The sequence below is a fragment of the Melanotaenia boesemani genome, chromosome 2, assembly GCF_017639745.1.
Source record: "Melanotaenia boesemani isolate fMelBoe1 chromosome 2, fMelBoe1.pri, whole genome shotgun sequence".
Lineage (NCBI taxonomy): Eukaryota > Metazoa > Chordata > Actinopteri > Atheriniformes > Melanotaeniidae > Melanotaenia > Melanotaenia boesemani.
In genome coordinates, this window is record NC_055683.1 from 23,362,205 (window position 1) to 23,379,900 (window position 17,696).

The 17,696-nt window shown below is 39.1% G+C and overlaps 1 protein-coding gene across 3 annotated transcripts; it reads right to left on the reverse strand.

Moving 5' to 3' along the window:
- Nucleotides 1-1,526: 1,526 nt before the first annotated feature.
- On the reverse strand, nucleotides 1,527-17,448 carry nptx2a (neuronal pentraxin 2a). 3 transcript variants are annotated; one of them, XM_041996207.1, is made up of 6 exons: nucleotides 17,362-17,448; nucleotides 16,465-16,989; nucleotides 14,660-14,906; nucleotides 7,732-7,976; nucleotides 5,060-5,239; nucleotides 1,527-4,481 (listed from the first exon to the last, which is right to left on the reverse strand). In XM_041996207.1, exons 2-6 carry the CDS (start codon nucleotides 16,912-16,914, stop codon nucleotides 4,254-4,256), a joined length of 1,350 nt encoding a protein of 449 aa, XP_041852141.1. In that variant the 5' UTR covers nucleotides 16,915-16,989; nucleotides 17,362-17,448; the 3' UTR covers nucleotides 1,527-4,253. The 3 variants fall into 3 exon arrangements, with proteins under 3 accessions (XP_041852141.1, XP_041852148.1, XP_041852132.1); XM_041996214.1 differs by having other exon boundaries at nucleotides 14,660-14,900; nucleotides 16,465-17,401; XM_041996198.1 differs by having other exon boundaries at nucleotides 16,465-17,401.
- Nucleotides 17,449-17,696: the final 248 nt, after the last annotated feature.

The window sequence follows — 17,696 nt, forward strand, 5'->3', positions numbered from 1 at the left end:
CAATAACTGGAACAAATCCACTCTTCAGACCTAGTCCACTAATAAAGCTTTAAGCCACAAGCCTGTACACTGATGTACAAACACACGCTGTTTATCCCGCTGAATTACATCACTGTCAGAGAGACAGATATCTGTAAAATTTACAGACACAAATCTTTTTGTTCAATTCCCCTCTATTAGATTTCATTAGTACAGTATAATGCAGTCAAGAGACCAGAGAGCCAATGGTTGCAATTAAAGCATAACTCATGATGCAAGAGCAGAAATCAGTTTGTCATGAGCTGAAATGCAACATTTTTTGTACTACATGCATCTCCTTTTATTCTGGTGTGAAATTGGTATGGTTTCCAAGTGTTTCATAGCTTGCACCACATTAACCAAAATAATGGGAGAAATCACAACAAAAGACTTTGCATTTTGCAAACATTGCCTGACTAGTAGTCAGGCTATGTTTGTTTTTATATGACAGTGTAGAAATGCATTGCATGCATTAAGAGAACAATGTGTGACATTAGCTGCATATTTTGGCCAAATTATTACTCGCAAGAGTAAGAGACTACAACTCTCTCATCACAGTTTATTAAAATACTGCTGCTTACTCATAACCTCCTTTAGTATTTGGTGCCTTGAATGTTATGATTTTTTTTTATTATTATTATTTTCAGGCACAAAAAAAAAAAAAAAAAAAAAATACTGTAAATGTTTAGGAAAAGGTCGTGGTTAGATGTAAATACACAGCCTCACTATGTTTACCTGTCACATAAAAAACAGATGCTAAAGGCTTCCTTCTCTATTGTTTTGTGACGTGAAACATTTCTGACAAAGCAGCATTAAGTATGAATGGGCAGGAAACTACAAGGGCTGCTTAAAATGCAAGACTGTCCATTTTGGGCTACTAAGGAAACAACACACTCTGCAGAAGTGTACCTGTCAAGTAATTGTTTGTTTTAATAATGAAAACACAATTACTGTATTTATGTGATTTCATGCTTTTTGAAATGCCTAAAGTTACAAATAGGAACTTGCATTGTTGCCATTAAATCCACACTAAGTCCTACGCACAGAAGCATGCAGTATAACCAGAGAAACTGCTCTGATGCACATTTGTTTCACACATTTTTCTTCCATGTTAATGTGCACTATCTACATTAGCCAAAATGTCATTTATCCACCTACATTTTGGCTGAGGTGTTATACTAGTCATCACAGGAGGTTTTAAAGAACCTTTTGCACATTGGAAACAAGACACAGTGTGTGAATAACTTGTGAAAGCTCTCTTTAAGAACTGCCACAGTCACTAAATATGATAAAATGGTCATAGAGTATGACTGAAGGTATAAATGAAAGATACTATTCAGATGTAGGCCCAGAATTTTATTACTTTTTCCACAGCTGAGTGTACAAAAGATCTGATGAGAAACCACACAAGTACTGGTAGTTGACATTAATTCTGTTGCTAACTTCTGCACTTCTGTTAAGCCTTCTGATAAAAAAGGAAAAAAAAATGCAATGTGCACTTTACAAACTAGTGTATTTATCATTTATTTAAAAGCAAGTTGGATTGTTCACTTTCATAATTAATTTGTACTTAACATTGCAAAACACCAGGGTGTGCAGCATCACAGCAGCAATGCAATAAAATTAGACACAAATTATGTCTCCACCTCCTAAAAATGAATAAATAAATAGGTCATAACACATAATTCACATGACGTGAAGTTATCATTAGGATACCTCCGATTGTTGTCCTGTTAAAAACAGGGCCCCCCATGGTGCATCTCCACCATCACACTTGCAAAAGTATCGGCACACAGCATCAAGGAGAGAAAAGAATACTCACAGTGTCCTACATTGTAGCAGCTCTCATAATCCATTGGGCAGATTTTTTTATTTCCCCCTGGACATTAGCCAATCCAGAGGATTTCTCCTCAGCTGACAACATTTCATTGTCCAGATGAGGACATCTACTCCCATGTGTGTTATGAGTAGGTTGACAAATGATGTGGCTACGAACTGGACAAATACCTGCATTTTAATTAATGTCAGCACAAACATGACATTATGGGGTGAAACAGCTTAATCTGAGGTTAAAGCACAGTTTCTTTATTAAGAAGAGCTGCGGATGACCTTGGCAGAGTTAGACTCCACTCTGAGTTCATCACTAATGCAACGCAATGAAAATTCAATAAAACATGCTTCAACTGTTCAAACAGCTGTTCAGTTATTCTGTCACATCATTAAGTTGCTGTGTTAAAAGTCACATCATGTTGACTTTTATTGGGTGCAAAAGGACATTTGTTTTATGGCAAAAAAGGGGCAAACAAACTTAAGCTGGTACTGCACATGAAGAAAACTTGAAAACACATTTAGCTTGGTCTTGATCCCCTAATTATCTGTGCTGCTAGGGAGGTGTGCTGCAGAAGCTGACAAAACATTTTAGTAGTCCACAAGCAAAAAGCACATATGGTTCTCACAAAGGCCATTCACCATTTAAACAATGCATTTTAGTACTCCTGACTTTATTTTTCTTTAAATAATGTCCTGCTAATGGACAAGAATCAGGAGCATAAAAGGGAAAAAAACTATTTTTACAGGAAAAAAATTATTGGATTTCACATTAAAACATTGTTAACAAAGACACTCCAAAGAACAATCACAACATGTTAACAAACCTTAAGCTGTCAAGGGTGCACTTCCCTTATTGTATTCACTTTTGCAACATTCTGTGCTGTCAAGTAGCTTACTGCATATTAGCTTTAAAAGTGTGAACAGAAGATTTATTTTATACTGGTTATTCGGAAATTCCAAGAAGAGAGAAAAAAAAATATCTGGATGTGATACCAAATTTAATCTCTGTTGCTTCCATTACATGTTTTTCTTTTAGGGGAAAAAAAAATCAAAAGCCAACATTTAAACAAATGTCAGTTGCAACATTAACAACAAACTTTAGCTAAGCTGCAAAGAACAGTTTTTTCAGCATTTGGTGCCAGAGTGCACCAAGCTCGTACGTTTTAAAAAATATATCACATCCATGGATCAAAACCTTTATTCTTGTCCAGTGTGAAGCAATTAAGACGAATTACATCTGATAGCAACATTTATAATGTCCACAAAGTACTGCTCTGATCTGACTTCACTTCTCCAGCTCAATATTTTATCAGTTATGACAAACTTAACTTATAGAAATACGAGAGGATCAGAGCTGCTCGCCGCCTCTCTCATTCATAAACATGGATAATTACTACCCACATGAGGAATTAAGGATTGTCCTTGAGGGTCAGACCTAGGCCCTGCCCTCATTGAGCACTCAAGCTGGCGCTCACAGCTATTTTCAATTTGCCAGTCCTAGGCAACGGTCCGACATTGCTATTAACCTGAGCAGAGCCAGCCCATCCACAAAGCTGTTTGGGACATGGCAGCTGCTCAAGGGGCAGTGAGGTATTAAGCATAGATTTACAAGAATGAAAATGTCCTGCCTCTTTCATAATCTCTGGTCTTTTTACACGCAAGACAAGCCATGCTCACAGGAACATACACACACAATCTTATGTAATGTCAGCACGCTGCATTGGTTGGTTTTGGCGCACCACACTCACTCTGAGGATTGACAGGAAGCATGCAACGCCACTGGTGATCCTAACTTCACTGCCCAAGCTCATGCATAATATTTAAACAACCTGCCAGGTTTGGATGCCTGAAAAGAAGGCATGCTGTTGTCCATTTTAAACTTATGAGCATCCACCTCATTCCACTGCCCGTCTTCTTCTGTGTCTCGCTTCTCTTCAAACAGTGAAAAAAAGCTTGCAGCGTGTAGTGCTCGACCACAGTTTTTCTACAGCACATCAAAGCCTGTTTTGAGCTCACATTAACAAGGAATACACTGCAATGTTGTCATCATAAGGAATGCAACCAAGAAGAGCTGTTTTCAAAGAGCAGTCAAATGACAGCTGAGTTAAAGAAGGGGAAAAAAGCACAAAATGACAGCAGATCATATCACTGCAGCAGTCTGATGCAACAGCATATAGTATCTTTCTCAGATGACTTCTCCTTGAATGTCTTCAGGGTTCACACTGAATGGACACAATAACTTGTAAATCCAATAAACAGAGTATTTGAGACCATGCAGTCACACCATATAAATATGTAAAAATGGTGCGCTGCTATTCTTGCCTTTGGGATTTGAAAGAGGCAACAGTCAACAAATACAGCTTCTAGATCCCTGCAGCCATACTAGATTCCTCATATTGCATCCTTTAGGAGTCAAAAGCACGGTCTTCACAGATTTCCAAAGCAGCTTTGCTTGCACCGCCAAACACTTCCACATTGGCATCAATCCAAGGAACCACATTGCCGGGCATGTAAGCTGAGCAGTTGGCTAAACCCATGATGTCCACGGGCCGCAGTACTCTGTCCCACATGTTGAACTGGCTCAGCTCGCCTACAAAGGCTTGGGTCGCATCGAAACGGCCTCCGACAATGTCCTTGATAGAGAAACAGAACAGAGTTTATGAAAGAGGTTTATTTTGTGAGGGATATGGAACAGGCTTAAATTCAAATGAATCAATTTTCTTTCAATTTCAACAAACTGACAAGCAACAGCGTATGTTTTTTTTATTAAGTGTTATTCTGTCTCCAATATTGTGCAATCTACTGCAATCTCACCTTCATCTTATGACTGAAACATAAGGAATATCATCCCTGTAGGCTTCAAACTAATGCTTTATGAGTCAAAGGCTCTCAGTAGAGGTAATTTACATCACTGTGCAATTTTTTGAGTCCACAAATGGTGTCATTGAGCTAATCAGTAGAATATCTTGCCAACTCGGCTCCCAAGATCAGTAGTTTGTAAGTATATGAATGAGGTCATACTGAAAAGGCCCCAGTAGCGTGAGAAGAGCTTTGCTGCCTCCTCTCCCTGACTCCCTGCTCTGTGCCTCTGGCACTGAGCTTGGGGGAGAATACACACATGAAACCTACTGACATGTGGGGAAAACACACACACACACATGCATGCAATCACTTGCACTTTTTCTTTTACTCACTATACTTTAATTCTCACCTGCTCCTGGCCCAGGATGATTACTCCTCCAGGTTTAATTGGGTGCCAGGGGGCCAGGTTGTCTCCAGTGCCTAGACGCTCGCCATCCTGATAAGCCTCCCAGAAACCATCTCTGGTTGTCCAGGTGATGCAGATGTGGTGCCAACGCCCATCACTCACTGACAGAGGGAGCTGGGCCACCTGGTTTAAGATAATTGTAGAGGGCGATTGAAATGAGGGCAGAGGAGAGTACAGACAAAACGGGGAAGAAACCAAAAGGGCGTAATAGGAGTGTTGAGTGTAATTGTGGCATATTAGAAACAAGGACAGCAATTAGAGGGGTTGCAGCTTCAAAGGGACAGCGTCCTGCAGAGAATTTAACATTTAGATTACCCAGGTGACATCAAGGAATAAAACATCCTTCAAAGCATTCCGATTGCTAGCAGCAAAATTCTGTCCTCTCATGCTTTCCTGCTTTGTTCATAGATCAAAGAAAAACAACCGGTTATTTTACCAACCAATGACATCACAGTCCTCTGAGTATTCAGCGCAGCACATGAGATTACGAGCATGCACTGTAGCTCATTAGCCTTTTCATTATGAGCCTAAAGGATTACTTTACACTCACATCTTGCTGCAGATGTAGCTCCAGATGCAAATAGACCAAAGATGATGGAAGTCACTGAAACTATAATTCAAGTCACTCACAGTTGTGGAGGCAATTGAACTCATTAAATACACCAGGTGGTGTGTCTTCAGCAGCACTGGAGGTATTATAGAGTCTGTCGGATTGGAATGAGTCACACCAAAGCTTTGGGAATTAAGGAAAACTCAGTAACAACAGGTTTAGAAAAGCAGTGGTGTTTTCTAAAGAAAGAGTTTAATATTAGAACATAATTTAATCAGGGCATACTACAACTTACTCATCTCCAGCTAAATGACAACAAATGATCACATCCTCAAAAGATTACAGAAGTAATTTCACAGTTATGACAAAATAAAGCTGCTTATTCCCAGGCTTTCTTTTAAATAAAAGTTTGTCCCAGCAGGAAAAAAACAAATACACTTGTTGCATTTCAGAGTAAAGTCAGAATGAGGAAAAAAAAAAAATCAACATTAACTTATACTAAAAAGTTATGCAACTGTTTGCAGCTAAATTAAATTCTTTTCACGCAATGAAATGCCAAAAGGTTGCCTGAGAAAATCCAAGTGATATGTTTTGCATGTTCTATTCTTTGCTGCATCTCAAAAGAAGCGTGCAATCTCTGCAAGTCAATGCAAAACGTTTCTGGTGGGTAAAGGCAGGAGGAAGCTATTTCTGTTATGATGTCAGCAAAAATACTTCAACCACACGAGTTTCAAAAATCTGCATTAATCTCTTCAGAACTACTTAAAGCTTTTCCGAACTTTGGAAACACCACGATTATTAAAGATTTATCAGTTTCAGATCAGTTTATATGTGTAACCTTGCAGAGAAAATTCAATGTTGCCTGCAGAAGGCAGGCAGGATCCATCATTGATAAAACTCTTGCAGTGCCAATTCAGTGGAAAACTGAGATGCCACGATCATATTTTGGACATTGGAGAAATAAAAAAATAAAAAATCAGGAGGTATGAAGAACTTTGCTCTGCAAAGATAAAAACATAAAAGATGTTGCTGTATTAACAGGGATCCCCTCCCTGCATAACAGCATACAAACAAAGGAGACAACACTGCACTTTTTCATACTGTTGAGGCAGCTTTCTGCTTCATTCTTGCTATGCAGCCAAATGAACAGCATAAACAATGTGTCCCAGTGGACCCTGTTACCACTCTAAGCAAGTTCAGCACATGGATGTGTTGCTTAACATATGGTCATCATATTCACCAAACTTGTCTCACTTCCTACCATCTGACTGTCTTTCGCTCTTTCTCAGTGCCGAACTTTCCCCCCTGCCCTACAGTGCTCCGTTTCCATTCACACTCTTATTCCTTTCTCCCACCATCTCTCTCTGATTTGTCTGACTTGAACATATGTATAATGCATTGTGAGGGGGAAACTGTGGGAAGACCTGTCTGTGCCAATAACACCCAATGTAAACAAGACAGTGGGGGAAGGGGGTACACCCAAGAATTGCCCAAATATTACATTCCACTGCTGCAAAAGCAACTGCACCATCACGAATAAATGAAATCTATTATTACAGCCTTCATTAATGGAACGATAACAGCTCTATGCCGTAAATGATGTAAAATATTCATGTATGTTTGGACATCTGTGTTGACTGAAAGCTCAGCGTATGAGACTGTCTCTACAGCAGCAGCAGGATAAGGCCATCAAATGAGCACACATGGCAGCCTAAGTCCCCTAATGAATACTGTTATCTGTGGGTCTGTGTGGAATGTGGGTCAGCCATATTAAATGTTTATATGGTGCAAAATTAAATATTCAGAGCTAATGGTCAGTGAATCTCTTCTCCACTGTTTCATTAATGTGCACACATAAACTACCTACTTGTTACACATCACAAAGCATTACCATTCATACTTTGTATTCAATTAGCATTGTGGCTGATCTGCATACTTCCATCGTCAGAGCGAATTTTGCTACCAGGCAAATAATAAAATATTCTGATCTCTTTCAAAAATCAGGGCACAGTGAAGGTATTGCTTCACTCTATTAGTGAAATGACACTTTTAATAATAGACCTACCTTATCATTAACTAGAAGCTCAATGGGGTTGTTCCCCCATTCAATGAGGACTATCTCATTGGCCTGGCCTGGCACACCATAGGAGAATGGGGTGCCGATGCCAGGACTGGCGCTGGACTTGAGCCACATGCAAACGGTGAAGGCATACATCTCAGGAAGACTCTTCTTGATGCGTCCATACAGATAGTTAGTACGGAGAGGGAGGGACACCTTAAAGTCCTCAGGCGACTTAAAGGCATTATTACCTGTGTATAGATAAAAAGTACACATGATTAGGATTATTATCATTTGTCTCATACTTTATGTTGCTGACTGAAGTCGCCCATAAAGAGATGAGAGCCCACAAAATATAAACAAATCTCCTAAAAATACATAAATATTGCTTAAGTAAATAAATAGGACAAAACACGGTACTTTGTTAAAGGAAATCAATCAACATTATCAAATTTTATTGGCTTCAGCATGCGAACCTTTGCTCGCAGGTTCTTGTGTGACCCCTCTGCATGGTAAAAAAGAGCAAATATATGATTTTAATAACTGCTTATCAGTTCTTCACATCAGCTTGGAGGAATATTTTCCCATTCCTCTGTACAGAACAGCTTAAACTCTGTGTTAATGTTGGGTTTTCTCAGCTGAACAGCTAGCTTTACTGTATGTTTTTCCACAAACATTTCTGTTGGATTCAGGTCAGGATTTCAAAAGGTGATTTTTTTTTTTATTTATTTTTTTTTTAACTGTGTTTTGGTAGAACAACTTGTCTATCTAAGTTGCATTGCTGAATGACCCATTTTTGACTTGACATTGTGTCAAATGATGTATCTTGATGCTTTCCTTTTGGACTTTGCTGGTATAATTCAGCAAAACAGCCTCAAGTTATGATAATACCACCTTATTATTAGCATTTTTATTATTAATAATTATCACAGAGATATTTTTATCTGGAACCCCTGTATTTCCTCTCATCTTCACGAATATTGTTAAATATAAAAGACGAGTCTTCACAAAAAAAATGATAGAGAGTAGGAGGTAAACATGAGCACAAACGGATGGTAAATGTGTTTGGCAAGTTTCTAAAACACCATGAATAATTTATGTTTAGGTGAGTTGGTAAGCCTATGTGAGCAGTTAAAAGTAATCCCAGGACAAAATGAGACAACATCTGTGTGCAGACTGTCCACTTGTCTCACCTCCTCACCCACTATGAAGTGTTTGGAGGATTCGTAAGAGGATGAGTTCAGACAGCTGTTGATACATTTCAGACAATAGTTGCATGTACTGCTGCTACATAATTACTTGCTGAATATTTTTAATCATCTCATGGAGAAATCCCAGAACATCTGCACCACAATTCAGCCACAAGCTGATGGTTTAGGGATGATAACACATTGAGCTGCCACATTTCTCCACAACATCCACCACCATCTTGTTCCAAACAGCAAAGACCAACATTATAGAGGCTGGAATTATCCAAGTAAACATGTTAACTGTGATTATACCAGCATGCTAACACTTAAATAGTAAATTGTTTATTGTTCTCTTCATCTTTGCTCCATTAACATGTAGCAAAGGTTAATGTTAATATATAAGTATATGCAAGAACTTAAAAAAAAAAAAAAACAAACACAAAAAAACTGAAAAAACTTTATTTATTTATACTTTCTACCTATTATGGCATGAGATAAGAGATGAATGTATACGAGTCAGGCTGGCCCAACACAGTAAGCCTGACTGAGGCTTACTGTCCACACGGCACAAAAGCAAGTTCAGGTGTGGCAACGGTGGGGAAAACTAGTAGAAGACAATTTAAGTAACACTCCAGAGATAGATTAAGATGTAGCGCATGCGCAGACAATGACATGTCTGCTTGCTCCCGCTGTTGATGGTACAGCAGCTCAAAAGCAGTGCATTTTGGTGTTAAAGCTGTTTTAGATTTGTTCATTTGTAGTACAGCTAAAAGTAAGATCTAATGCAATTTTCAGACAATTCAGCCTGTCCAAACCCCATTTTCCTAAACCTAACTGTATATTTTTTGTAGGCTACAGCAAATGCAGTTTAGAGCTGTAGTACACAGAGCTGTGTCAGGAAGAAGGAAGTGTGTAAATCCCCAAAGGTTTCCCTGAGTATAAGGTTGTTTTATTTTGGGCTTAAAAATATAACTGATATAAAGCAAACAGAAAATAATGTGTTATTTAAATGCTTTACTACTTTGTTGCTACCGCTTTTCTTAAAGTTGTTCATCCAGCACAGCTTGCTCGGCATTGTCTCTTCCCTGCTTGCTGAACTCATAAATGAGTGGGTTTAAATGTTAAATGTCAAAAACAGCTTTTCCTGAGGTACATCTTAAACTTAACAAATTTCAGGAGCTATTGCAGAAATTGGTCATGAGATAACTGCTTCTTGACCAATTAGAAATGTTCATCACCTTAAGCCCTCTCTGAAAGAACCAGGTAATCGTGCTTTCCAGCCAGAACTGTTCAGAGGTGAAGAAATATCTCTTGAGTACCTGGTTTAGTTTGTAATTTCTTGAAGTCCATAAAATAGGTCAGGACATCTTGAAGATCCTATTCCACTGACGAAATTCTTTGCAATAGAAATGCAGCCAATATGGTTCTTTCAATCTAACCACACACAGACTTAAAATATGAGGGAAAAATCAAACTGAAGTATGATGTAACAGAATTACCCCCCATCCCCCGCTCTTCCAAGAGCATCATTTTTGGGTGTTTATCTTTCTTACAGTTAAAGCAATTTTAAATATTTTTTTAACCTCAAAACAACATGTTGGTGACTTGTTTTAAAGTACACCAACCTTTGTTATGCACATTTCATGGCCTTAAGCTACCCTCTGGCACCCAGGAGCAGAGGTACCACTGCCTGGCATGACACACCATTTTACGGTAGCATGTCTCACAGCAACGACTAGAGAACAACAGAGTTTTTTCATTGTGAATAAAAATAAAAACAACGACACTTTTGTCATCACAAATAAAGTTTTTAAAGAAAAGCAACCCATAAACACCATGGCAGATGGAACAAAGAGATCCAAGATCACAGACGAAATGATTAAATGAAATAAACAACAGACATGAGACTGGATTTTACTGATGGAGAGAGCTAAAAAGGACACACAGATGCTGAGTTAGTTTTGTTGTTGCTGTCAATAACTAATAACTGATCTGGTCCTTTATTCTGTGTCATGTTTACTTTGCTTGGCCTCTTCAGTAAGACAGCTGATGTGCATGTTTTTAATCATGAAGACAACATAATCATGATAATTTCTCCCTCTGCTCTGTGTTGGTTGTACATCAGAGGGGATTAAAGCTGTGGCCAATTCCTTTATTAAAACTATTGTATTACAACATTTCCCAACATTTACTTTACTGCTCTGTTTAATGGCTAAAGTGAAGACAACATTTCAGCAGCAGCATATTCATCCTGTTATGTTATTTATCAGAGAATGAAATGTAAGATATAACCTCATCATTACGGTTAACATATTAGTGAGTTACTCTCATCTAAAAAACTTTGGTCAGTTTGTACAAATATCAGATCAAAATCTTGGGAATCTGCACCATTTCAAAGGTTTTCTCCCCAATTGCAGTAATGTAATAAAAGTAATATGAATTCTGTTCCACATGTATATTGATTTCAAACTAAATTAGCATGTATTGATTTTACACATTTGCCATACTAGCTTAAATAATGTAAATAAGAAAAAAAATCAAATAGCATTAAGAGAAGCTGGAACATTTTAATATGTTTATATTTTGTGTTTATTCAGTGCAGTCATGTTAGAAAGTATGCTGTCTTACCATAACTTGTCACTCCACATTTTCATTATGCCAACACATTCTCATGAATGGCTTTCCATGGGCTCTAGCATATGATTTTATAGTCGCTTTAATTTTTTCCAACAATAGAAGGGGGACACCAATGAGCAAAAAAAGGCATCTAAACAAACAAAATATCTAACTGTTGATCACTTGATGAAAGTCATGTGTCCACTACTATAAAACTGCAAACTGATTCTCCACTTGGATTGTTTCCATGGTGGCAGCATGTTATTTAAACACATTGCCATACACTTAACTTGGTGTTAACACGCCCTGCCTGTTCTTAACTTGGAAGTTTGTGGCGCTGTTTTTTCTGACCAAATGCCTGTGGTGTTTGATTTTCCTTTGCCCAGTAATGCTGTCAGAGCGGACGTTCCTTCTCAGCGCTCTCGTGTTTTTAACCCCTCCAAAGCTGCTCAGTTCTCTGTTTTAAACAATACAACATCCGTAGAGCCCTGGACAACACAGATGAACTTAGTTCTTGGTTTCATGACCCAAGCCAGACTGTCCTGGACACCATGGCTCCAGTCAAGACCAGAAAGGCCAAAGCCAGGTCTGAACCCTGGCTAAATGATGAGATCCATGTTGCAAGGTGTGAGTACCACAGGGCCGAGCGTAAATAGACAGAAAGATAACCTAGGGGTTTCTCAAATTTTGAGATTCTTGGCGTTTATATTAGTCCACTGTTCAAAAAGTAAAAAGAAAATATTTTGCTAATATCCTTTCTAACTGTCACAAACCTCATGTATTGTTTAAGTCAATTGAGACTTATCTTACACCCCCCGAGCGCCCTGTTTTGAGCCCTGTTTTGAAATGTATGAACAGTTTTTGATTGATTATGTAGCCTCAGTAAGGGCACAGATTGTGTTGCCCACATCTGACCCCTCATCTACTCCTATGTGCTCTGCTGTTTTCCACCAGTTTGAGCATGTCACTCTTGCTCAGCTACAGGGAGTGGTGGGTCACGTCATAATGCTCTTCCCCATGTCTGTTGAAAGAGTTTTTTTCTACTGTGGACTCATCAATTTTCACTATTATTTATGGGATTCTCACCTCATTTTATAAATGTGGTTGTGCAGCCACTTCTTAAAAAGCCTTGGATAAATGCAAATGTTCTTGCAAACTTTAGCCCAATTTCCAAGTTGTCTTTGTTATCCCAAGCCTTGGAAATAATTGTTTATAATCAGATAATTCCACACCTAAATGAGCACAATGTTCTTGAGATTTTTCAATCTAATTTTAAAGCCATGCACAGTGCTGAATCAGTACTTTTAAGAGTTTTTAATGATTTTCTTCTATCATGTGATTCTGGTGACTGTGTGGTTCTTATTCTACTGGATATCACTGCTGCATTTGATAATGTCGACCAAGATGTTGTAATCTCGCGTTTGAACGTTGTGTCAGCAAAAAAGATGTGGCTCTGGAATGATTCAGGTCCTGTTTAAAAGATCGAACCTTCTTGGTTAATCTAGGGGATTCCAAGTCCTTCTGTGCTCCACTGTCATATGGAGTCCCAATTCCGTTTTTCTTTGCTCCAGCTGGGCTCAAGGAGACATGGTATCTCCTTTTGTTGCACTTAAAAAGAAGAACAGGCTTTTTGTGAACTCTTTGCAAACATGTTTGAAGGACATTAAATTTGGGATGGCACTGAACTTTCTTTATTTTAATGATTTCAAAATTGAGGTCCATCTTCTTTCACCTAAGGTAGCTGACCAAAATTAAGCACTCCTAGCACCACAGCACTTTGAAAGAGTAAACTATGCCTTTGTAACCACGTGGCTGGATTTATTTAAATGTATTTAAAATGTTTTAATGTCTTTCATATGCTATTTATTTTAATAGATTTTAGTGTTTTGTGCACATTGTAGCACTTTGTTTAACTTTGTTGTTTTTAAAGTGTGTTATAAATAAAGTTGCATTTGCATGCATTGCAATGGATGTCACCACAAAATGATACAGCATTTGAGTTAGTCATGTATTTCTTTGAGTTCAGGATAGCAGAACCTCTTTCATTACATTCTGAACATAACATGAATGACTGAAGCAAATTAGTGTAGTTACAGAGAGCCTCACTGTACCTTAAGAGGATAAGAAAGAGTAAAAAAAAAAAAAAAAAAAAAAGCCAAGTTATGTTACTCACAAAAGCCTTACAACAGCACAGTGAGAAAGGTAGGTGATCAGCAACTAATACACTGGCCTTTCTGTGACTGAGATGCTCAAAATCAAACTTGCATGTACTCTAGCTCTACATTTCCTACTAAATCTAGGCCAAAGATAGAACTGAGATAATCCTTTAGCCACCAGAGTTTTTAAAGTTTTTAAGGCATACTGTAAATTAGAAAAAATGTTGATTATGAATTTCATATTGTGGCGTCACAGGTTGGCAGTCATATTAGATTCTATAACTTACTAAGAACTATGCCTTTGCAACTTTGGTGCCTAAGGGGTTAAAAAGTTACTGCAACACCTTTATTTGTGAAAAAATTCTCACGTTTGAACCTGACAAAACACCAAAACACCAGCCTTAAAACTCACTCTAACAGCAAATCAACACCTCTGGCACAGTTTTGATATAAATTGGACTAAAAAAGGTCAAACATAATATTTATTTAGTGGCTCTTGCAGTGACGGATGATGTTCTACATGTCTGATTGGTGTCTAGCTTCATTGTGTGTCAGCAGTTAATATATATGAATCTGCTGAGCCTTTAGGGACATAGGCTGACAGGAAATGTTCAGTGAATGTTGAAATAGAATCGTAAAATATGTTTCCTTCAAATATAGATATTTTATGTTATTTTTGACGTCCACCATCAAAGAGAAACCCTGGAGTGAAAATGTCTGTTGAATATTTCTTGAACTAATTAAGCATTCAGCAATGCTTTCCAAGTCTAACTTTTGACACTAGGGGCTTTTTCTGAGAATTGCTTGTGGAAAAATGAACACGTGAGAGATATTTACTTGCAACACCAGAACTTTGAAAGGAATTGGCTAATTAATTCTACATCTGAAAATGAAAAAAATGAAATAAAAAAGAAAAAGCAAAGTTGGCATTAAATCTGGTCAATATTTCACAGCACCCAATGAATCACTTACTTTTCTCAAGCTCTGTGATCCTGTCCAGGAGGGAATTGAGAGCGTTCTCAGTGCGTTGGCGGTGGGCCGCAGTTTCGTTGTAAAGCTGGCTCTTCTCCTCCTCCAGCTCCGCCACCTTCCGGAGTAGCTGGGTCTCCAGCGCCCCCAGACGTTGCCGCAGCAGCTCGCGGAGCTCTGGTGGCAGGGGAGTCAAGGCCGAGACTCCTCCAGCTGATGTGTTTGTGATAGGGAGATGCAAACTCTGTTGCTGGGAAGCAGACAAAAGATGGATGGAAGCATACAAAGGCAGATAGATTGATATAGTCCTCAGATTGATAAACAAAGAGGTCTGGTATCATTTTAGCCACACTGTTTTGGGGGGGGGGGGGAACAAAAAAAAAAAACAATATCCAAAAGAAGTCACTGTGTCGCTGTAGCAGACTTTGATGGGTGACCTGCCAAACACCCATACACCCATGGCTGTGCTGGGTATTAAAGGTAGACGTCACCCAGAGTTAAGACCAGGCATGATCACAGATGGATTTTGATCTGCACAGGCCCACATAGTTGCATTGCAAATTGCCCTCAAATATTCATTTCTAATCTTACCCTGTTGGCAAGTTCACTGTTAGAGCTTTCAGACACTCTGGGTGACGTCCAAGTTTGATTTATTTTTCCTGACAAAATGGTACCATCTGAATATGTGAATAAGAAGTTCTCAAATGATGTGGCAGTGAGGTCCAAGGAGAGCAATCGGTGGATGTATGCAGATAGCTTTGATTGGTGGAAGAGATCATTCTCCTTGTAGCCATATGTCACCAGCTCCGGTCTGGCAATAATCATTAGGTTAAGCCGATGTTGATCAATAGATATGTGATTAAAACGCAATATAATGTGCATCGTAGCTGCTGCAGTGTATCCTTGATTTGATCAGGGTATTAGAGTTTCCAATAAAGAGAGAGGAAGGAGGAGGGCGGGTGGGGGGGATAAAGAGATGGATGGATATGCTATGCAGCATACTGTCTATAAGATATCCTTGAATTTAAAAACAATCATGTGATTGGTTATGTTTTCAGGTGAAAAATGAGCTGTACTATATTTCTGACACAACACCAGGATTTATATCAGCCTTCTGCTGCATGTAAAACACTACACTACAGGTGACCTCAGTATCAGCTGAATGTGATCTCGGAGTCTCATAGAAATAAGGCAAACAACAAAAGTGGGTCTGAACAAAGTGTTGGTGGAGAAAGGTCTCAGGTGTATGGGAATATGAACTACTGAAGCATTTAATATTTGATTTCATTTGAAAGTTCAGTGCTCTGATGCAGATGAAATCTGGAAGAATTTAATCATCTGCTATGAATAATTAGTCATATGACAGCAAATAAGCGAGTCCTTGGAGCACACACACACACACACACTATACTCATAAATTATTCAAGATTGCTTTGCAAATCCCTGCACCACATGCATGATTACACCTTTGACGAGATTTTTTTTTGTACTGTTCATATCTTATTGATGATTCTTATCCAGCAGCTCATGATCAGAGTTGTCTTTTAATGATTTAGAAGAAGAAATGACGTGACATGCCTAAAATGTGACCCTTTGATCTCCCCAATTCCTCTGTTCCTCTGAGACATTTTGAACAGCAGAGTAAGATATGTGCAGTGCTTAATGTAAGGCAATATACAGTTAAAAATCGAATGAGCTTATTTTGGTTGATGAGCTGTAGGAAAATCTTTGTAGGATACGGGAGGAAATTAAAGAAAGAGATTTTTGTCTTGCGTTTACGCGTTGGCTGCGTGTTTGTGAAATCGTACCTCTAAGTTCTCCAGCCGACCTTTGAGACTCTGCATGGTTTTGTCCAGTTGGTCTATTGTCTCACCGGGGTCGCGAGGCAAGTCCCCCATGGTGTTCTTCCCATACTCTTTCCGTCTGGAGCCCTGACCCCGGGACTTGCCCTGCGCCATATCGTCGGATGCAGCCTCGCAGCGCGCCAGCTTGGAGTTGAGCTCTTTAATGGTCCCCTGTTGGCTCACGATTGTCTCCTTCTGCTGCAGGATAGTTTCCCGGAGCTGGATGATCGTGTTACGCAGCTCGTCCTCCGCAGGACTGCTACTCTGGACACGGTTCCCCGTGGGAGCATACACGCAGCCTGGTTCTGCGCCCGGAGGAATTGCGTTACAGACAAAACGGCTACCTGTAGCACCCTGGCTCCGCACCGTGCATCCGCTGCTCAGATACCACAGTCCAACAACTAAAGCCAGCATTCCGTCTAGATATACCAAACAAATCCGTCGATAAAAAGGAAAACAAAAGCTCACAAAATATCTACTTAAAGTCACCTGTAAGATAATAAACTTCTGTCAACCACAACTGATTAAATTAAGTGGTTGGGTACATTTCTACACTTTTAAAGTGTCACAAAAATCCCCCAAAACTTTGTTTATGGAGCCACGATGCAAATAACCAAATCAAAATCCGCAGTGTAAAATCACAATGGGCTATCATTCGTCCACCAACCACATGGTCTATCCTCTTCATAAAAAAGGACAGAGAGAGCCAAAGAAATTGCAGTTCTTTCAGCAGGTGAAACTCGTCTAAATTGGAATTGGATAACACGTCGGCTAAAGAAAAAAGTTGAAGCCTACAGGTTTGTTATCGTTAGAGATAAAATCCTCAAAAGGCAGCAGAGAACTCAGTTGTGCCTGTCTTACCTCTCCGGTTGGTTGGATTGTCAGTGAGTGGTGCTGAAGAGACAGCGACGTCTGCTCAGCCAGATTATTATGGGGAGGTGCGCACCCGCGCTTCCGTTCATCAAGTGCGCGCTCCGGTTATTTAGCTTCAGCCTACGTCATCACTGAATCCCAGTGGATTCAAGTCAAGCTGTGACATGCTGTTAGTACATTTTATTGACTTTATGTGACCTGTTTAGATGTGCTGAAGCTGAAAATGTAAAAGAGGAGGAAGACTCCAGAGTATTTTTAGGTTTTGTCTCTTATTGACTCCTTAACAACTGCGTGAAAGGTGCACTGTGGAAAATGTTGCTTTG